This window comes from Gracilinanus agilis, chromosome 1 (genome assembly GCF_016433145.1).
Source record: "Gracilinanus agilis isolate LMUSP501 chromosome 1, AgileGrace, whole genome shotgun sequence".
Lineage (NCBI taxonomy): Eukaryota > Metazoa > Chordata > Mammalia > Didelphimorphia > Didelphidae > Gracilinanus > Gracilinanus agilis.
Window position 1 is genome coordinate 380,859,933 of NC_058130.1, and position 22,553 is coordinate 380,882,485.

At 39.8% G+C, this 22,553-nt stretch overlaps 1 protein-coding gene across 2 annotated transcripts in view; it reads left to right on the forward strand.

The window, feature by feature from the left end:
* The window catches only part of GDNF (glial cell derived neurotrophic factor), a 35,799-nt gene extending 13,853 nt beyond the window's left edge, over nt 1-21,946 (forward strand). For both annotated transcript variants that reach the window (XM_044657769.1, XM_044657770.1), the window contains exon 3: nt 21,291-21,946. In XM_044657769.1, the coding sequence (XP_044513704.1) occupies nt 21,291-21,769 (479 nt within the window). In that variant the 3' untranslated portion in view covers nt 21,770-21,946. The remainder of the gene's footprint in view (nt 1-21,290) is intronic.
* Nucleotides 21,947-22,553: the final 607 nt, after the last annotated feature.

Here is a 22,553-nt window from a genome sequence, read left to right on the forward strand (position 1 = left end):
CGAACTAGCCATGGGCTACCCCTTGCTCTCACTCCATTGCCCGGCTGGCCCGCCTCCCTTTCCGGTCACACGTCTCCCTGATGATATCCCTTACAGGTCTCTTTCCTTGCACAATTCTTGGTTGGTCATAGGTTGCATAATCACAGTTATACAAGCACATTCTCCCAGAAAGGACTGGTGCAAAGATGAAGCTGGGGATCAAAGGAAGGCAGGTCCCAGACCACGGACTCAGGTCAGGTTGCAGGTTGGAAAGGGCCTGTTCCGGACTCTGTACCCCCTGAACCTAACTTCTGGCTCTGGACCCCTTTCAGGGGCTCAGTTCTTGGAGCCTACCCTGAGGATAAGAATAACTAGTTATGTGGCTCTTCATATAAATATTTAAGACTCAAATTAGCTCCCAAATTGAACTGGCTCTCCAGCATCTATTTTATGTAGTAAATTAGAACCTTGAGCCTGAAGGATTTCCTTTAGCTAACCTAGAAATCAAAGTAGTCTAGTCACTAATTGACCTTCCCTCCGTGTACTTTATTTTGGCAAAATGCCGCAAGATTCCCTTGTTTTCCCAAAATGCATGAGTCCAGTCTGTGAACAAGCATTTGCTTACCAGCCACCCTGAGCTCCAAGTTATCCTGAGGTCTTCACAGAGAAACAGGCAAGAATCTGCTCCTTAAGGAGCTTACAATCAAACTGAGCATCAAACTTTTTGGTCGCTTCAGACATGTCTGACTCTTTATGATTCTTGTCAGAGACACTGGAGTGGTTTGTCATTTCCTTCTCCAGCTCATTTTCCAGATGAGGAAACTGAGGAAAGCAGGATTACGTGACTTGTCTAGGGTCATGGGGACACAGCTAGTAAGTATCTGAGGCTGAATTTGAATTCACAAAGATAAACCTTCCTGATTCTAAACCTGGTGCTCTAACCACTGTGACACCTAGCTGCCTGAGTATCAAACTAGAGCATTGTAAACAGTATTTAAGTAGGAACAAAGTAGTAACCTGCTGAGGGCCATAGCTGTGGGTGGGTGAAGGGAGATAGAGAGCCATTTTAGCTGGGAGGGAAGAGCACAAAGAAAGGTGGGGAACTGGGAATGAGCTTGCAGGAGGAGAGAGAGACAGTGTAGACTCTAGGCCAATTGCAGCAGAGGGTTAATATATTTGAGGGAGAAGGGCAAGTAGGGGAAGGACTGGATAGTTACAAGGGGAACTACAAAGAGACCTTTAAAAAGTGAGCGGAGGAACTTAACCTTTATTTGATGGGGATACTGGGGAGCAATGGTTAGTTCTTGAGAAAAGTAATAGGAAACCAAATCACAGATACAAAGAAATTTAAAGTATGCTTCTCAATTGCCATATCAGTCAGTCACTATGCCTAATCACCAAGGCATTTATTAAGCATTACTATTTACTAGACAAAAATAAAATAGTCCCTGACCTCAGAAATCTTATATTGTGTTGGGAGAGACAGCATGTATACCTACAAATCCATACAGATTTAATACAAGGTAATTTGTTCGGGAGACAAATTCCTGGGGAAATCAGGAAAGCTTTCATAGAAGAGGAAGCTGATAGACTCTAAGAGGAGGATGTACAGAGGGAGCACATTCAAATGACAGAAGTCTGTCTAAATAAAGGAGATTGAATGTTGTGCACGAGGAACAGTTAGAAGGCCAGTTTTGTCTGAAATGTGGATTATATGAAGGAGAATAACATGTAATAGCCTTGGAAAGATAGATGGGAGCCAGCACGAGATGAGTTTTAGATGCCAAACAAAAAAATTGACGCTAGAGATGATAGGGAGCCGCTAGAGTTGAGCCATGGGCAGTTACGTAGAGCAATGAATAGAGTGCACAACCTGGAGTCAGGAAGACTCATTTTCCCGAGTTCAAATCTGGCCTCAGACATTTATGAGGTGTATGAGCTTGGGCTAGGCACTTAACCTTGTTTGCCTCGGGTTCTTCATATGTAAAATGAGCTCAAGAAGGAAATGGCAAACCACTCCAGTATCATTGCCAAGAAAACCCCAAATGGGGCTACAGAGAGTCAGATATGACTGAATGGACAAACGTGGTCAGATATGTGCTTTAGGAATATTGCTTTTGTGGACAATGGTTTGTAGACACACCATTTGAGGGAAGGACACTTATTGAGCTACTACCATTATTCCAATAAGAAGTGATGAATGCATAAACTAGAGTGGTGACCATTTGATTAGGGAGCAGAAACAGGTAGGAAAAGCTTCCTGGGTAGAATTGACGCTATTTGGCAACTGACTTGATATATGAGGTGAAGGGAGACTAAGGAGTCTTGACTCCAAGACTGTGAATATGAGTGATTAAAAGATGGCGGTGCCTTTGGCAAAAATGGGCAGGTTTGGAAAAAGAATTGGGTTTGGAATGAAAGATGTTGAATTCTGTTTTGGACATATTGAGTTTGATATGCCTATGGGATGTTTAATTTGAAATGCCTGATAGGTGGGTGGTGGTGTGGGGACTGGCATTCAGGAGAGAGATTATGACCGGATACGTGAATCTGCAAATCATCTGCATGTTGTTATTGTTCGGTTGTTTTCAGGCACATCCAACTCTTGGTGATCCCTTTTGGGGTTTCCTTGGCAAAGATACTGAAGTGGTTTGTCCTTTGCTTCTTTGGCTCATTTTATAGAGGAGGAACTAAGGCCAACAAAGCTAAATGACTTGCCTAGGGTCACAAAGCTAGGAAGTATCTGAAGCCAGACTTGAACTCGGGAAGATGAAGTAAGTCTTCATAACTCTAAGGCCAGTGCTCTATCCACTGAGCCATCTAGTTGCCCCTGACAGCACAGAGATAATAATTAAAGCTAGGGGATCTGATGAGATTACCAAAAGAGGGAATGTAGAGGGAGCAGAGAAGGACTAAGACAGAACCCAGAGTTAGGAAGCTTTGTATGGATGGTAACCCAGCAAAGGAAATTGAGAAGATCATGCATAAACAGGGACTGTTCAGTATCGGAGTGTAGCTAGAGATGCTCTAATCTATATATGGTCAGAAGCATCTTTAAGGTTATTTTTAATGAGTTGTGTTCCTATCTTTTAATAAGTCTCTGGTGAATCAGCTTACTAAAATGCTTAAACAAGAGAGATTTAAAATGCCACCTGATAGCCTAAGACCAAATTAAACTGGAAGGCACCATTGAAATCACCTAATCCAACCTTCCTCATTTTTCAGAGGAGACCCAGAGAGATCAGGGTCATACCATTATAGATTTTGAGCTGAAAGGAAACTTAGAGCTCAGTTAATGCCCCTCACTTTACCAAGCTGGGACTCTAACATGGGTCCTCTGACTCCATCCTTCAGCCTACCTAAACCAGTTTTCAGAAGGTAGGGTTTGCCCTAAGACTGAATGAGCTTTTTTGGATCAGACAAGAAGGAAGTTCCACAGAAATTATTCCCCATCCCTACTATTAGGATTCCCCAGGATTCCCCAGAATTCCTTGCCTTTAAAGAATAATAATTGATAATAATAACTAGGATTTACATAACCATTTAAGGTTTGCAAAGTGTGTTTTATATTCTTTAACTCATTTGATATTCACAACAACCTTGTAAGGTATTATCCTCACTTTACAGATGAGGAAACTGAGGCTGAGGTTAAGTGACTTGCCCAGGGCCACACAGCTAGGAAAGTGTCCAAGACTCCAGTCTTCCCTAATTCTTAGTCCAATATTCTATTCACTGAGCCACCCAACTTGCCAAATCTTACAGATAATTTTCCAAAAAGAACTTTAGATCTCCAAAATCTGTAATAACCTTAGACGTTTGTCAGTAACACTGTTACCCACCACTAACCAGTATGGCAGCTCTTTCCACTTCTTCCTCTATCAGGAGAAAAAGAAAACGCAAACATCTACTTTCTGAAAGGATATTCAAGTTCTCCCCAAAACACAGTTTCCAGAAAAAAAACAGAGAGTAAACAGAAAGGAGGAGCTGGGAATATTGACTCTCTTTTAGGTCCAGGACATGATTTCTATTTGGGTCATTCAGGACACGTCATCCAATGATTATGAAAAACTGCTTGTTCCAAAGTACAAATCAGGAAACCTGGTCCTGAGAAACATGAATTGATTTAAGTTCTCTTGCAATACTATTGTCTTTCTTGGTGAGAGTTAAATAGTCTCACGGATGAAGCTGAAGTGAGGCATGAGGATAATGATCTGGATTTTTCCAGCAAAAGGACAGAAAGTCAAGAAGGCAACTTGCTTTGGTGAAAAGATTCAGAATCAAAGGATATATGTTCAAATCTAGGTTCTACCCCTTCACTCCCTTTGTGATCTTTATTTTTTCTTAAATGTTTATTTTTTGTATTAGTGATAGCTCTAGGACAAGAGCTAGGCAAATGGATTTAAGTCACTTGCCTAGGGTCACTCAGCTAGGAAATCTGAGACCAGATTTACACCCAGGTCCTTCCAGCTCCATGCCTGGTACTCTAGCCACTGTGCTAGCTATCTACCCCCTCCGTGGTGACCTTTGGCAAGTGACTTAACCTCTCTGAGGTATATTCTTCTCACCTGTGAAATGAGAAAGTTGGCCTTAATTACTTCTAAGATTTCTTCCATCTCTAAACCTATCACCTTGTGCACCTAGCACACTGCCAGGGTACTAAAGAAATGGTCTTTGCCCCTCAGGAGCTTGCTGTTTCATGAGGAGAAGGTAAACACTGAACTTTTGTTCCATTTGTTACAGACAGATGGAAGGTAAGAGTTAAAAAAAAAAAGTTAGCTGTACATTGTGGAATAGAAATCTACTCTTATCTTAATTAATATAGAGTAGAAATGGACCATTTTAAAGGAATAATCTAGTCCATTGTCTCAATTCTTCACTGTCTATTGAAGTTCTGACTAGGGAGAACAATGGCAAATGGTTTGACATTCTCCCTACATCATGATGTGATATTTGCATCCTTAAACATCATCACAATGAAGGGCTCGTGAAAAGGGGTGGTTCAGCAGTGAACTCCCTAAATTCAGGGATAAACACTGTCTGGCAAAGTGATAGATAGAAGAGAATCCCATGATTTGTTCCTTTGTTTATTCACTCATTTAACAACCATCTATTTCAACTGTTCGTTACATCCAGGCTACCATGCTAAGGAATGGAACTGATGCAAAGTTTTGGTATGAGGTGACTCCTTCCCTCATGGACCTTACAATCCAGTAAGACAAAGGTATAGAAGGAGACTATCAGGAGGTCACTGGAGGTCCATTAGATAAGTTGGAGTCAGTTTATGGAGGGCATTAAAGGCTAGCCTAAGTTTATATTATGTCTTATAGGCAATGTGAAGTGACTGAAGGTGTTACATCAGGAGAATGGGTTGGGGGGAGTGGCATCTAGGTAGATCAGTGGACAGAGCACCAGGCCTGAATTTAGGAGGTCCTGGGTTCAAATGTGGCCTCAAACAGTTCCTAGCTGTGAGGTCCTAAGCAAGTCACTTAATCCCAATTACCTAGCCCTTACTGCTTTCCCAGATATATGTCATAATTTGTAAAGAAGAGAGACTAGAGGCAAGAGAGATATAGTGGTCCAGCTTAAAGGTAACAAGGTCTTTAAGCCAGGATAATGGTAAAAGGCAAGAAAGGACAAGAATATCAAAGAGAGATATTGGGGCAATCCTACTTTATAGCAATAAAGAGACTTTTTCAAAATACTTCTCCCTTAGATATTATTGGGGATGTAGACACTAAACAATAACTCTAGTCCAACTATCAATAATATGGAATTAGGTCTTAATCAATGATACATGTAAAACCCAGTAGAATTGTGCATCGGCTAAGGGGGGATAAGGGGGTTGGGGGGAGAGGGAAAGAACATGAAACATGTAACTCTGGGAAAATATTCAAAATTAAAATTAAATATTTCTCCCCTAGCCAAAAAAAAGTTGTTTGAGAGATTATTAGGGCCCTGAACCACCAGTGTCCAGAAGATGAAACATCATTCCTTAAATCCTGACTGTGAGAATTTTGCACTTACATAATACTGAGACGTGCTTCTCACAGCTTACAAATTTAAAGCCTAGGGAAGGAGCCAGGATTGTGAAAATACCAATGAGACAATTCTTCCAATTTTAAAAAAAGAAAACCGAGGCAGAGAGGTTGTGCAATTTGCTGTAACATTAGAACTCTGAGGCTTCTGAGGCTCTTTGGTGGGTGTATTTAACTTCTGTCATGTCGATGGCAAGGTTTGGATGTAACTTATGATCTGATTACCCGGAGACTCCTGGGCTAACTTTCCAAAGAGCTCACTCATCAGACAAGGATATGCCCATCAAACTGTTCCCATTATGAAGGGCATGTCCATGTATCCCCTTCCAATCCTCCTATCCTCCCTCTCCTTCTTCTACCACCCTTGTTTGCTCAGTCCCTCAAGGACCCCATTCCCTTCTGTCTAATTCAGCCAATCACTAGGTCTGGAGTAAGCTGGGAAAAGCCTTAGAAGGGTCAGTGAAGGAAGAAAGGAAAATGGTCAGAGTGTAAGGAGCAGCTCAGTGATGGCATACGAGGCTTTACTATGTTCTCCGCTCTGCTCAGTTGATTTAAATAAAATCTCAGGGGGTTATTCTTTTGGAAGATCATTCTATAAACTTTTCTGTGAAACTTTTTCTTCCTTCCAAAGCACCATATTTTACAAGGGCAGTCCATAGTATGTATGCTTATTTTTTTAAAAACTGTTCTTTTTGGGGCAGCTGGGTAGCTCAGTGGATTGAGAGTCAGGCCTAGAGACGGGAGGTCCTAGGTTCAAATATGGCCTCAGCCACTTCCTAGATGTGTGACCCTGGGCAAGTCACTTGACCCCCATTGCCTACCCTTAACACTCTTCTGCCTTGGGGCCAATACACAGTATTGACTCCAAGACGGAAGGTAAGTGTTTAAAAAAAAACTGTTCTTTCCATCTTCGAATCAATATTGTGTATTGGTTCCAAGGCAGAAAAGTGATAAGGGCTAGGCAATGGGGGTTAAGTGACTCACCTAGAATCACACAACTAGGAAGTGTCTGAGGAATTGTCTTGAACCTAGGACTTCCCATCTCTAGGCTTGACTCTCAACCTACTGAGTCACCCAGCTTGCCCTCCCCATATGTACATTTACTAATGTTAGGTGTTTATTACATCCTTGAACATGTTGAAAACCTTAGACTTCTGTCCTATTAGAATACACCAGGTGTAGATAAGTTAATAATGATGATGATAATGATGCCAATAAAGATGATAATGATGATGAAGATAGATAGATAGATAGATTAGATAGATAGATAGATAGATAGATAGATAGATAGATAGATAGATGACAGATAGACAGAGACCAACAGGTACACACCCTGTTGCTTGTTTTGCTCATTTATAAACAGGAAAATGAGGATCATTTATCCAGGGGAACCCTACTGCCTTGCTCCTGCATTGTTATTAAGGAAGCTAGGAAATGAAGAATTGGCCACATATTCAGAAATCAGAGCAGGCCAAATTACAATCAGATCTTAGATCCTCCTAATTAATGTAACTTCACTCTCCCCAATTTTGGGGTTTGTGGTGATCTATGTTTCTACAGAAGCATTTCAGGAGATTTGTTGCCAACTATCAGAAAGGCAGATTTGGTCTCAATATAAGAAAAAAGTATCATAGTCATCCATGCTATCCAAAAGCAGATCTGAGCTACAGCAGGAAGCAAAGTCATGTGTCTTCTTAAGTTAAAATCATCAAACCAAATGGATGGCGACTGTTGTTATTAAGTTGTTTTCAGTCATGTCCAACTCTTCATGATCCCATTAGGTGTTTTCTTGGCAAAGACATTGACATGGTTTGCTTTTCCTTCTCCAGCTCATTTTACAAATGAGGAAACTGAGGCAAACAGGGTTAAGTGACTGGCTCAGAGTCACACAGGTAGTAAGTGTCTGAGGCAAAATTTGAACTCAGGAAGATAAGACTTGCTGACTCCAAGCCTGGTACTCTATCTACTCTATCACCTAGCTGACCACCTGTTCAGGATGCTGTTTGTACATAGAATTCATGTTTAGATACATCTTGAGCTGGATGGACTCTGAGGGCTCTTCCAACTTGGAAATTTAGATTTTTTTGGTTTGTCTCACTTTTTAAGGAGATACTTGCTTCCTTTTAGCTTGATTATAGAGAAAGAACAGGAAGATGTATGACTATGGCTTAGAAGCTGAGATGGTGTTAGCAAAAGTGAGATGGGACTAATGTAAATCAAATAAATGCCATTTCAGTGACTTCTGAAGACTTTTTCCAAGGCTATATTACTATACTGTTAGATTATTTGCATTCTAGCTGCTTTTGTTCTCTGCACTTGAGAGAATCCAGAAATGCTTTTAAACCAACAAAACACTGATGTTTTTACAAAGCAAATACTTTTCAAATAAACCAATGTCATGCCTCATTGTCAACAAACCACTGGTCATGTAGAAAGAGTGCTGGTAGCTTTCTAAATGGTCACAATAAATTAGTAAATTGTAGCAACTAATAGCAGTTCATGGGAAGATGTATTTGTTCCTGAGCCTCTCAGTTAACTACAGATCCTCCTAGAACCATAAGTCTCTAGTTAAGCATTAAATGAAAAATCTCTAGCACTGTTTTTGCCCAACAGGGTTCCTCTTTGGTTCACCAAAATACATTGGTGGCTGCCACCATATAGATCTTTAAAGGTTAAGTCAATTAAGTTGGCAAACAAAATTAAAATTTTGAAATGGTAGCAAACCCAAAAACTTCCCAGAATTCTTTCTGAGAGAGGGAACACTACCATAGTGAAAAGTCATTGATTAAACCAAAGAAGTCTAATACAGAGGGAAGACCAGTGCCCAGGAACCATAAGACTTGTATATCTTTATTCTGATGCTTAGTACCTATATAACCATAATACCTGTGTAATCTTGGGCAAATCAGTTAGGCTCTCTAAGTCTCAGTTTCCTCCTCTGTAAAATGAGTAAAAGGCAGCAGGATGACCCAGTGGACAGAATTCTGGGCCTAGAGTCAAAAAGCCCTGAGTTCAAATCCAGCCTCATAAACTAGCTGTGTTAACCTGGGCAAGTCACTTAACTTCTGCCTCAGTTTCCTCAACTGTAAAATGGGAACCATAATAACATTTAACTGATAGGGTTATTGCGAAGAGCAAATGAGATAATATTTATAAAGCACTTAGCACAGCATTCAGTGTATAGTAAATGATTAGTAAATGTTCATTCTCTTTTCCTCACCTAAAATTGGGGGAAGGGAGGAGTTCGGATTAAATGTTCCCCAAGATCTCTTCTAGTTCAGGATAGATAATTTTATGAGCTAGAGTGTGTGATGTCCTCTTCAGAACGCTGGGAGTTTGAAAAATTCCTGGAAGTCAAACAATGGCAAGACATAATTCATTTTATTCAGATTACAGTTTAATCCCCATGTTGACCACAGTTGGTGATTCCTAGCCATGGTTTCACATCCAACAGCCAGCTCAATGCATCGTGAAATTCTTAAAGCAGGAGAACAAGGAAAAATAATTCAACATTTTTATAAAATGGGAAGGTTTGCATTTGTAATTTTTAAAGAGAAAACTAAAGGAGTCATAGATTGTTCAAACTGTGTTAAATAGCATTGGTCCAAATTCCTTCTTTTACAGTTGGGGAAACTGAGGCTCAGACTGGGTAAGTAGCCTGCCCAAGAAGAACTAGGATGAGAATTCATCTCCCATGGCTTATATTTCTCACTATACAGTGCTGCCTTTCATTTCAACAAAGACATTTAAAAAAAAAGATGGCTTGGAATGATGAGGATGGGTTGCATTCATTTCAAAAGAGTAGCCAAAGAAGTCACTACATAAAAGTTTAAAGCCACTTCTTGTCTGCACAGAGTAGCTATAGCAGCTGATTCCAGGGCCTACCATGGGAGAAGCAGCAGGTGGCAGTCTCTCTCCTACTGAGAAAAACTATAAAACCCATCAATATAAAACTGGGCATCACTACATTCCAGCCCATTGCTTTGTCCTGAGATTGCAGCCAGTCTTTGAGGCATTTCAGCCCCTAGTAAGGCCTCCAGATACCCCTGGAATTGTATCACAATTACTCCATATGGAACTGGAAAAGCTATGTTCAGAGGCATAGGAAAATGAGAGCACAGGGTCAAGAAAGTTTTGCAGGGATCATGGGATCATAGCTCAGAAGTGAGATGGAATCTCAGAAACCCTCTTGTCTAACTCCATCATTTTGAGGATGAGGAAACTAAGACTCAGAGAGATTAAGTGACTTTCCCAAGGCCACACAGATAGTAAGCATCAGAGATGAGATTTTAACCTAGGTCCTCTGTGTTCGGGTCATTTTCCTCTTTTCCCTTAGAAACTGGGGATTTTTTAAGAAACTGATATTCCATTGACCCTTTCAGAGGAGTGCTCCAGACAGCTCAAACATCAATAACACACAAGAGCACATTACTAAATTTTCACCTCAGAAATCAGCAAATACTAAAAATAAGGAGTTGGTTTATTGTTTTGTTGGTTGTGTAGATTTAAAGAAAGTGAGGAATAAAATGCCAGTTATATGAATTAAATTCAAAGGTATCCTGGTAAATTCTTTTTTTTATTTGTTTTTGTTTTAGAGATCCAGTTGTTAAAAATTTACCAGCATGCATTGCTTCTGCTTTTGTTATTTTTACCTATTTTTTCTACCAGAAGTTTTTTCTGAAGTTATCCATGAAGATGATAGATAGAGAGTGGCTCTGTCATTTTCTGCCTGGAATTCTGCCAGCAAATTCATGTAATTAAACCTAACACACACTGCATAAGTATCAAGGCGTCTTGTTTCAATGGGTCCTGAACGGTCAGATATCCATTATATTCATATAAATTATACCAGTTTTTAGTGCATGATGGACTTTTGCTATTTGGAAGACTCAAATAGTGAATTTTATAATGGAGAGAATCCACTTATTTATCTTTTGCATGAACCCACCTAATGTGTTACTTTTGCCTAATTCAATTGTGTAGACATTTTTTAAGCACTTGCTCTATGCAAGGTACTCTGCTAGGTGCTAGAGATACAAAGACAAAAATAATACTCCCTGTCCTTAGGGAACTTCCATTCTAATGAAGAAAACAGCATTCGTGCATAGAGTGCCTGGGATGCACCTTTTAAAGGGATGTAATTTTTGGATTAAATACAAGTTTTGGATTGAAATAATTGTGAACGGGAAGACAAACATTACTTATCCCTAATAAATATTTTGAAGAAGAAAAAACTGTGCAAAAGAGTGTCACTAGTTGGGGCTTCCTCTCTAGGGAACTGCCTTCAAGGCATGTGAACAAAGATTTAGAGTACTAATGCATGGATGGGTTACATGTCCATTTCTGTACATAGTCAATATCTGCCTTCTTTTTATATTTTGTTTAAAGAGTGCTGTTTACTTTACTTGGGAAGTAGGTTGGGTCTATTTTTTTAAAAAGCAGCTAAATCAGACTGAGCCCAAACATCTGGTGTTTCTAGTTTGCTGCTGCTGCTCCTCTCTCTCTTGGCTTTACTTAAGAAGAACATGGAAATGCTAATCTCCATGTTACACACTTATATACACCAGGAAAGCAACCGCAGGCAAATCAGATGGACCAAATTGGAATGGCCCCATATCCAATTTGCCCTTACTATAAATGCAAGAGTGTAGCCTATTAAGTTGGACACCAACCACAAGTGAGGAAACATGGGGAATATTTCAGGACAGGCTGCTACTCTGTGAGACCTTAAGGCTTCAATATATACCTAAGATAGCCAAATGCTTACCCTCACTTACCTCATAAGGACACTTTCTGTCATTTTAGCCTTGTCTGATTCTTCCCAACCCCACATTTGGGGTTTTCTTGGCAAAGATACTGGAGTAGTTTGCCATTTCCTCCTCCAGCTTATTTGACAGATGACAAAACTGAGGCAAACAGGGTAAAGTGACTTTCCCAGCATCCCACAACTAGTAAGGGTCTGAGGCCAGATTTAAACTCAGAAAGATGTCTTCCTGACTCCAGACCCAGCACTTCATCCACTATGTCACTTAGCCGCCTCATAAGTATGCAGTACACATTAATAAAACAGTGGTAAAAATAGACAGAAAAAGGGAGGAATCTCCTTTTCCCAGATTCTTCTGCACCCACAGGTAGAATCATTGCTCTGTTCCTAGCACTGGGGTAATGGCATTTTAGGTGGTTCTAGGTTCTACTCATGGAAAATCCAAGTGCAGGTAGTCATATCCTCTTCCTTGTTTATCTTGAACCCTGGGAAGAAACCAGCCACGTGTCTCTTTTCCATTCTCAGGCAGTAAATTGAAGAAGTCTTGTCTCCACCTTTAAGGGTTTCCCTCCATCAGATTACAATAGTTTATGACTAATGGACCCAGAATTTGGAGAATGAGGGGCAACAGGATATGAACATAAAGCAACTCCAATGACTAAACCCTCATTGTTATGGATACTATGACTAGTAAACAATGAAAAAATTACATCTTTGACCTTCAAGAAGCTTCTTATATAAGGCCAAACCTAAGCTCCACTTTTTCCAAAAGAAAATGAATATCTGAAGAATTCGTTTTGTCTGAAGTTGACAGATATCGCCCAGTCTCAACTCTTGAGAATGACTACTCTAATTTTAAATATATGATTTTTTTAGCATGACCATTTCAGGAAGTTCACTGAGGCCTTAAGTTGTTCCTGTAAAACAGCATTGTCTTTACAAAATAACCCACTCTTCAAGCTTTTGTTATGGAGGTAAAGAGTTTCCATTTTTCCCTCATCAGTCAAGGGCACAGTGCCCCCTAAACCCTCTCCTGCCAAAAGATTTCATTTGTTAAAGTAACTCTATGTTTATACTATCAGTGCATCAAAGTTAAAACACTTTAAAATAGAAAAATGCCCAAATATTTGGATGCTCTCTGAATCATGGCTTAAGTGCATTATTTTGGTGCTTATAAGCTTCCATTCCATCTCAAAGGACACATTTTCCAGCAGATGCCATCCTAGTAGATTTGGGAAATGAGCAGGTATTAGACCTTTTTAAAAAAATTAGACTTTTTTTTTAAGTTTGCAAACATCTTACCATTGACATTATTTAATACCAATAAGCATCATTCTGTGTCTGGACAACATGCCAGGACCTGGACAGAAAGCATTTGTTATCTTAAGTAACTTAGTTACTTTAAGGAACTAATCCAAATTAAATTCTCTTCCTTCTGCCCAGGAGTACTTAAATCTATGGTTTCTGAACACGGTTGGGATTTTTTAATACATATTTTGATAACTGTATTTTAATATAGTTGATTTCCTCTGAAATGTAATTTATTTTGTGCATCAAAAAAAACCCGATTCTGAGAAGGAGTCCAAAGGTTTCACTAAACTTCCAAAAGGGTTCATGACACAGAAAAAGTAAAGAACTCCTGGCTTAGAAGAATGCGCATCTCTGGCCTTCTCATTTTAGCCTACAGAGTTTTTCTCCTAGACTTAACTCAAGAAAAAAAAATTTTAAACACCTGTCTGTACAAGACCCTTTCCTAGGCCCCAGAGATACAAAGACTAAAAAAACAATTTTAAAGGTCTCTGTCCCAAAGAAGCCTAATTCTGAGTCCAAATTCTTTCTGCAAAATTCACTGTGGTAGAGTCTTAAAAGTTCATTAAAAAAAAAAAATTAAGTTCATTTAGCAAGCCTCTGTGGGAGAGGGTGACCAATTAACCCTAACCCCTTCCCTATCCCTTCTACTAACATCAATACATCAAGGCTTCCCTTAAAGAGTTCAGAAGTGATCACAGCTCCAGGCCTTATATTTTCAGGAGTCAAAATGGAAAGAAGAGACTTTTTGTTGGAACGTGGTTTTTAAAATGCAAAGGCTGGTCCTTATCTCTTTTCCAGAATTAATAGTCATGCAGATCCTTGAGTATACATACTAACTATTGATTACATTTTTCAGCAATGAATACAATAAACCATTAGTTTCATAAGAGCAATCATATCTTGGAACTTGATCAACATCCTTTTAAATGGCCCAATTAACAAAATCAATGAGGTTGGTGTAATTCCAGTCTTTCCTTTGAGAGTAAAAAACATTTGTCTAATTCAACATTGATATTTTCTTGTCAGACTACCAGGATGACAGGTAGTCCCAGGAATGGTTTGGACCTTCACATTACTGGATCTTGACCCTGTTAAAAAGATAGTGGATATCTTTAACTGGCAAATTCTAGGGGGGAGAGAGAGAGAGAGAGAGAGAGAGAGAGAGAAACAGAGAGAGAGAGAAGAGGGAAGAGAGGAGAAGTTGATTCTCTTATTTCCTAATAACAAATGAAGCCCCTGAGCTAAAATCAAAAAAATCAGGCAGAGGTTATGATTTCTAGAGGGAGCTAGCTATCTTATCCATACTTGGCTCCATTATTCACACACTGTAGACATCCACTTTGATATCTCATCTTTGAATAAATGTTTATAATTTGTTCTGGGGGCCAAAGGGTCACTTCAGAACCATAGTTACAGAGATGTTATTACTAAAGCCTAGACATGTTATCATATTCAGATCACTGGGTGATATTTTGAGCCATTTGGAGACCAGCCCTGCTAGAGTCTGTCGGCATTATCCTTCAAAATCAAAAAATAAGATAAAACAGTCTACAAGTTCTTGGAATACTTTGTGTAGTTCTGCGCATGCTTTAGGGACTGAATAAAAGCTGATTCATATTGCCACCTTTGACGGACTTAATTCCCTCCCCCCCCATTAAGGTTTACAGATGTGTTCCTAATCTGCTTTAATTTGAATTTTTACGATTCAATCCCCCATTCCAATCCCCTACTCTAACAATTCAGAAATGCTTTTTTCTTCCTTTCTGATGAATCTGTTATAAGTATCTCCACATGTTAATGCAAACTTCTCTTAGTCCTGCGAGTCATCACTTAAATATGGGAATGCCTTGTGAATCCTTTTGTAAAGGATCCTTCTTAAAAGTGATTAAATACTACCCACCAGCCTTTTATGATTTCATATTTTTATCCATGAAGTTTCCATAGGATCCTAGGATTTAAGTCTGGCCAAAACCTTAGGTAGAGGTTAATCTGGTCCAGCCCTCTCATTGTACAGATGAGGAAGCTCTTGCTTTGTTTTATGCAGGGAACACTTGTATTTGTTTCCTCTTTGCTAGCTAATTATTAAACATATTTCAGAGCATGAGTCTTCCCAGAAAATACCTCATCTATGTCCTTTCATGACCTGGTACAGTAGGTTTTGTTCTGTAGAAATCAAAGTGTATAAGCAGCTACACCAAAAAAAGTCTTCTAGTGACCTCACTATTCCATATTAATCTTTTTCAAGAATGTGGCCCTGGGTGTAGAATATCACAAATACTGTTAGACTTGGTAGATATGGCAGTTCATTTTTGTTGTCGTTCAGTAGTTTTTCAGTCATGTCTGACTCTGTAACCCTATTTGGAGCTTTCTCAGCAAAGATACTGGAGTGGTTTGCCATTTCCTTCTCTAGCTCATTTGACAGATGAGAAAACTGAGACCAACAGGGTTAAGTGACTTGCTCAAGATCACCCAGCAAGTGTCTAAGATAGATTTGAACTCAGAAAGAAGAGTTTTCCTGGCTCCAAGCCATGTACTCTATCCATTGTGCTACCTAGCTGTCCTATGTTCATTTTACCAATTTCCTTTTTTCTTTCTCTCTTTAAAAAATCCTTGTTGTGACAAAAGATGGCCAACTGAGCAGGGAACAGATATATTTAGAAATGGATGTGATAAAAAGAAACAAAAAGCACAAATAAAAAAGTATGAAAAATAGATTACTCTGTGGGTACAAGCCCTTTTATGCCCCTTTTTTCAAGTGGTAAATCCCAAGAATAAAGACAGTGAGTATTTATCTGCCAAGAAGCATTAATTAAGTGCTAACATTAGGCCAGGCATGGTGTTAAGCAGTAGGGATATGAAGATCAAAAATACAGTCCCTGCTTTCAAGGAAGTCACAGTCTGATGGAGAAGACAATGTGCAAACAGCTGTGTATATAAAAAACATATACAATGCAAATGGAAGGTGATTTCCGAATTGGAGGTGGCACATGGATTCTTAAGTATAGAGATAGGAGTAAAGTTGAAGAAGTCTACAAAGGTCGGCAGAAGCCAGCTTGTGAAAGTCTGTAAGGATCAAACAGGATTTTCTGTTTGATCCTGGAGGTAATAGGGAACCACTGGAATTATTGATGTCAGCCCCCTCTATTGGAAGATCATTTGGCAACTACATAGAAGATTGAAGTTGGAAGAGACTTGAAGGAGGGAGAGCAACCAAAAAGGAATCCAGGCAGGAGGTGATAAGGGGCCTATCCCAGGATGTAGCTATTTGAAATAACTTTTCCTTGTGAGGGTGGGGGTTCAGGGGAATGGCTAAGGAATATTTTTCCCCTATTAATTTGTTGTTCTGTCATTCCCAGTTGTACATTACAATAAGTTTAATGAACTATAAATTAGATCTCATCGAAAATTTTAAATCAGTGCCTAAAGCCAGAATCATTTTAGGGGGTATAAATTGATTTGGGGAAAGTATATTTCAGAAGATTCAGAGATCATGATACACATGAGCTCATCATTAGTGATTCTAAAAGAGAATCTAGCTTAGGAGGTAGAGGAGGCTCTTTAAAAGGAAATTCAGACAATTTGGTCACATTTGATGGGGGTGGTATCTAAAGAGACCAAGGGCTGATAAGCTCCAAAGGTAAATGGACATTTAGACAATATAGAAGCAGGAACAGGTAAAAAGCAAGAATAGAAAAGATGTGTGCCCCCAAGCCCAAAATAAGCGGAGGCTTACAATAAAATGGTAGGTCCATCAGAAAAAAGGACTATGTTTGAAGTAGAATGAGAAGAGATAAACCATAATGCCTTGGGGGAAATGATATAACATTGACAAATGAAAAGGGGAAAAGTGGAAATACCCAATACTCTATCAAGAAGAATGATGCATAGACTAGAAAGGATATGAGGAAAGCATGGTTAAGAATTCATTAAAAGGGGTGGGGGGAAGGGAGGGGAAGCAAGATGGCTCAGTGGATAGGGAGCCAGGTCTACAGGCAAGAGGACTTGGGTCTCAGACATTTCTTAGCTGTGTGAATCTGGGCAAGTCACTTTATAACCCCATTTGCCTAGACTTTACCCTTCTTTCTTAGAGTTGTTAGTTACTAAGACAGAAAGAAAAGGGTTTTTGTTTTTGTTGTTGTTTTAAAGAAATGAATCTGAGTTTCTGTAGGGATGAGAGGTCCTTCTCTAGGAAGACACCACATGTAAGCCTAGGCTGAGGTGGGAAGTGGTTGGGGGGAGGAGGGATAAGCAGCACTGCTATATTCAGGAATAGCACTGATTTTGGAGACATGAGTTTTGGGTTCAAGACTCAGGGCTACCACTTATCTAGTGTGACCTTGAGCACATGTCACTCAGGGAAGTAATTCCCCAAGCCTATATCTTCATCTTTAAAATGAAAGAGTGGGAACAGATGGATTCCAAAGTCCCTTCTTCCAAATCTAAAATCCTATTGAAAAATAGAGATTTTTCAATAGGATTTTTCCACTCCTTAAAAAAAAAAGCAAAAGCACTAAAGCTTTCTTATAGAATCCAGTCTAGTGGATGCAGTCTAATGCTAATCTTCAGAAATCAAATGAACATGGTATATTAGAGAGATCACATAATGTCTGCCCTTTTTATTTCTTATACTATGCCCTGGAGACTAGAGAAGCTTAGCAGGATTTTGTTTTATATTACAGAATATTTGAGACCTGCTAAATCATTAAATATTGGATCCATAAAACAGTAAATACTAGACCCATGCCAAACAACCCAAGACTTTGCAGTGATTATCAAAGGCCTCCTGTCCTGGCAGTTACTTTCCTTCTCTCCCCATCCCCACAAGCTTTCAAGGACTCAAAGGACCCTGGGAACCAGGGAATGCTGCCTGCTGGTGTAGATGGAAGCTCAAGACCCTAACTCCTGTCCATTTCAGAACGGATGCTACAACCAACGTTTAAGACGTTAACCAAATAAAGGGTGGGGAGAAGGAAAGAGAAAGAGAGGGACACAGAGAGAGGGAGGGAAGAGGGAGAAAGGGATAGGGAGAAAGAGAGGGGGAGAGGGAAGGAAGGAAGGAACAAACAAATGACAAAGGAACAAAGGAAATTATTACTATTATTATTACATAATACGCAGAGTTCTTTAGAGTTTACAAGGAGCTTTTATCACAACCACCCTGTGAAGAATGTAACAAATGTAATATGAGTATTATTATCACCATTTTACAAACCAAAATCAACCACCATTTTATGGTAACAAAAAAGTCAGTATATATAATAATGGTTTGTGTTAAAATGAGTCCTGTTATGTGTTAGTCACCACAGATCAGTTGTGCAAAGAGGTGATGACCTTGATTAGAGTTTTGATTGAGTGGAATTAATTCAGGCCCTTTGATGTTCTAATACAGTGATGGACAAACTACTGCAAGAGGACCAGAGTCAGCCCCCTGAAATGTTCTATCTGGCTGTGCAACATTATTCCTATTCTGATGAATACAACAAGTAGGATACAATACAATGAAACTTCGAAAGAGTTGCCTTAGAAACAGACTGACAGATGAGCATTTCCTTTCCTTTGGCCCCCTCTTTAAAAAGTTTGCCCATCACTGGGCTAATATATAACATAAGCCTGAAAGCAAACTGGAACCTCAATGTTGTTGACTCTGACCCCATGAGGTTTTCTTGGCAGATACTGGAGGGATCTGTCCATTGCACCATCTAGTGCCCCAAATCAAACATTACAATAAGGGAGAAAACTAAAGAACCAAAAAGGACCTAGCCCACAACCATGATGAACCACATAATCAGCAAATTCAAATCCTACCTCTAATGTACATTAACTTTGTGACCAAGAATAAGACATTCTCTCTGAACCTAACATTCCTCACCTATAAAATGTGGATGATAATACCTATAATACTAACAGAGCTGTTGTGAGGGACAAATAGAATAATGTTGGTAAAGCACTTTGTAAATCTCAAAGTACTTTATATGTGTCTATTGTTTTTCAAACGTGTTTGACTTGTTTGTATTTCTTTTACTTAGTTGAATCTGGCCAACTCAAGGAAGATTCAAATCATTCTCAATTTAAAAGTTAGAAGAGCCCATCTACTCCAACTCATAACTGAATAGGAACCCCCTTTACAAAATCTTCAGCCATTGGTCATCCAGATTAGATGTCCTGAGGCAGCCCATCCCACTTTTGGACAGCTCTAAGGATTAGGAAGTTAGTCCTTACACCAACCCTAAATCTATGTTTCAGCATCTTCTACTCCTTGATGTTCTTTGTGCCCTGTTGGGTCAAAGGGAACATATTTAAATCCCTCTTTCGTATGGCAGCCTTTCAGATACCTGAAGATAAGCTCTTAGGTTTCTCCCTGAATCTCCTCCAGGACAGACACTCATATCAGAGGAGTTAGGTGGCACAGTGAGCTCCAGACCTGGAGCCAGGAAGTTTGTTGCTCAGTCGTGTCTGACTCTTCATGACCCCATTTGTTTTTGTTTTTTGTTTGTTTTTTGAAAGAGATATTAGAGAGGTTTGCCATTCCCTTCTCCAGTTCATTTGACAGATGAGGAAACTGAGGCCAACAGGGTTAAGCAACTTGTCCAGGGCCATGCTGTTAGCAAGTGTCTGAGAGTGGATTTGAACTCAGGAATATGAGTCTCCCTGACTCCAGGCCCAGCACGTTATCCACTGTACCTACCATCTAACTGCCCCTGAATTCAAATTTGACCTCAGATACTTGCAAATCACTTAACCTCTTTTTGTCTCAGTTTCCTCAACTGGAAATGAAAATCTACAGTATCGACCTGCCACAGGGTTGTTGTGAGGATCAAATGAGATAACTGTAAAGCACTATTATAGCATGCTGCCAGGCACATAATATGCACTATATATTATTACTATTATTAATTTCCCTTTATTAATCTTTGGTCCCATTCAGCATCCTGCCTGCCCCCTTTTTGATGTTCTCTAGCTTATCTATGTCTGCTTAGAGCAAGTAATAAGTTTTAAATTATTTTTAATTAATTAATTTTTTTTAAATTGTAGTTTTTAATAGCAGACCTTCCTAAAAGTCTCTTAAAGACATCATTTCCTCATTTCATGCAAGAACACTCAGTAGTCTGCCTGTGTTATGGTCATGTAGTTGGAGAAGCCAGGGCTGAGAGCTACGTTACTCACCTCGGGTTGCACAGGAAGTCAGCGAGACTGCTATAAACAGAAGCCAGAATCCCTGGCTCTAGGTCCTTGGCTATATCCATTATAATTACCCGGAAACGGAGTAGAAGCAAAATACCACTGCAGTTCTTCTGCACCTACCTACCAGTTCACCTAAGGATTTATCTATTTTATTGCTGCTTGCATGCATAATGTCATCTGGTTCTGCCTCTAGCTGCCTGTACATTTGCCCCTCTCTAGGCTTTTTCCTTAGGCCTTTTTAGTTAAGGGCTACTCCAGTGAAATAATGAACAGAGAACTACCTTACAAGGTAGAAGGAGGATGTTCAGGCACCCACCTCTGACCCATGCTAACTTCTCAGTGCCCCATGCATCTCCTTCCGACTAGAAGTTGTCACAGGGGTGCCATTTTATGTTGGCAAAAGGGATTTCCTCCCTTGTAATTCCCTCTGCTTATGACATCAGAGATCTACTACAAAAACAAAAACAAAAACCTTAGTTGTACTTATGAATATTCTGCCAAAACATCTTCTCATGCATTCATTCTTGGCTTTTTCAGTCACACAAGTGCACCAACCTAAAGCAAATAAACCATCAGTAGAGTCGGGCAGTGTAAGCATGGCCTGTCCTAGAGCCTCTACCATACATATACCAGGAAAATGAGTCTTCAGAGACTAACCTCCTCTTTCATCCTTTTGCACAGAGTGACTCTCACACTACTAGAAAACAACATAAGCAACTGATGGCCCAATTCTCCACAGGGAAGCAGTCAGCCATTATTTCGGGATATTTACTCCTGGCTCTCCAGCAGTTTTATTTACATAAATTTGCCTCCCATTTAAGGGTGTGAACATACTTTACAGCTAAGTTCTCCAATGAATCTTCCATCCCCATCACAGACTTAAAGGCGGAGAATCTGCTTTTTTTCCCAGGGGGGCAGACTTCTTGGAAAGAGAGTACTTTACAGGTCAGTTCGAATGCAGGTAATGGTTATTTATTACCTCCTAAGTATGACTCCATGTCTTTTCTTTTTTAAAACAGCAAATATGCCGGAGTATTATCCTGACCAGTTGGATGATGTTGTGGATTTTATTCACAACACAATAAAAAGACTAAAAAGATCACCACCGGACAAACAAGCAGAATTGTTTCCTCGGCGGGAGAGGAACAGACAAGCTGGAGCAACCAACGCAGACAGGAAGAGGCAGAGGGGACAGAGGGGCAGAAACCGGGGCTGTGTCTTGACCGCTATACATTTAAATGTGACAGACTTGGGTTTGGGTTATGAAACCAAAGAAGAACTGATTTTTCGATACTGCAGCGGATCTTGTGATGCAGCCGAGACCACATATGACAAAATATTAAAAAACTTAACCAAAAAGAAAAGGCTGGTGAGTGACAAAGTTGGGCAGGCCTGTTGCCGGCCCACCGCTTTTGATGATGACCTGTCATTTTTAGATGATAATTTGATTTACCATATACTGAGAAAACATTCCGCTAAAAGGTGTGGATGTATCTGACTCTGTTTCCGGGAGACGGCTATGTATTGCATTCCTGCTACAGTGCAAAGAAAGGGACCAAGGTTCCCAGGAAATGTTTGCCCAGAATGGAGAATGAGGACCAAGGATGAAGATGAAGGAGGAGAAACAGGCAGAAGTCAGCCATCATGGGAGCCTGGTGGAGGGAGATCCAGCTAAAGACGGCTGGATAGGAGAGAGAACGGCCCTCTCGTTTCTACAGGAAAGCAACTTAAAGGCATCACAAGCTCAGGGCTGGTGTTCCTGGATGGGTGTTGCCACTGGCATTTCATTTGGTACAATCCACTATCACCTATCATCAGCTCGGAATGTGCCGAAAGGACACAATCACTTAGTCTCCTGTGGTTCGTTTTCACATGTTTAATTACACCAGTCAGAAGATGCTGGTGTAAACTCGCGTGGCATTAAGAGTCATTACTGAAAGTCAGGAATTTTATATATTTTTTTCTGTCACTCAGTTAGGGCATACTTATCCCCTCCTCCCATTTTCCCTTCTCCCTCCCCCCCTCAAAAATATAAATATATATAAAACAAACAGACACTAGAGACAGCCTTTTGACTTTGCAATTGAGGCCTAAGGTCTACTTGGACAGGAATCTAATGGTTGGTTTATTTTGAACATAGGGTGTTGGGTGGGAAGAAATTGGACAGAAACTAACAGGCTGTATTCACTGACTAAAGAAAACCTGAAAGTATTTTTTTTAATATATACTCTTGGAAACAGGAAAGGAGTTGTGGTTTTAAGTAGCATACATTTCTAGGAGAG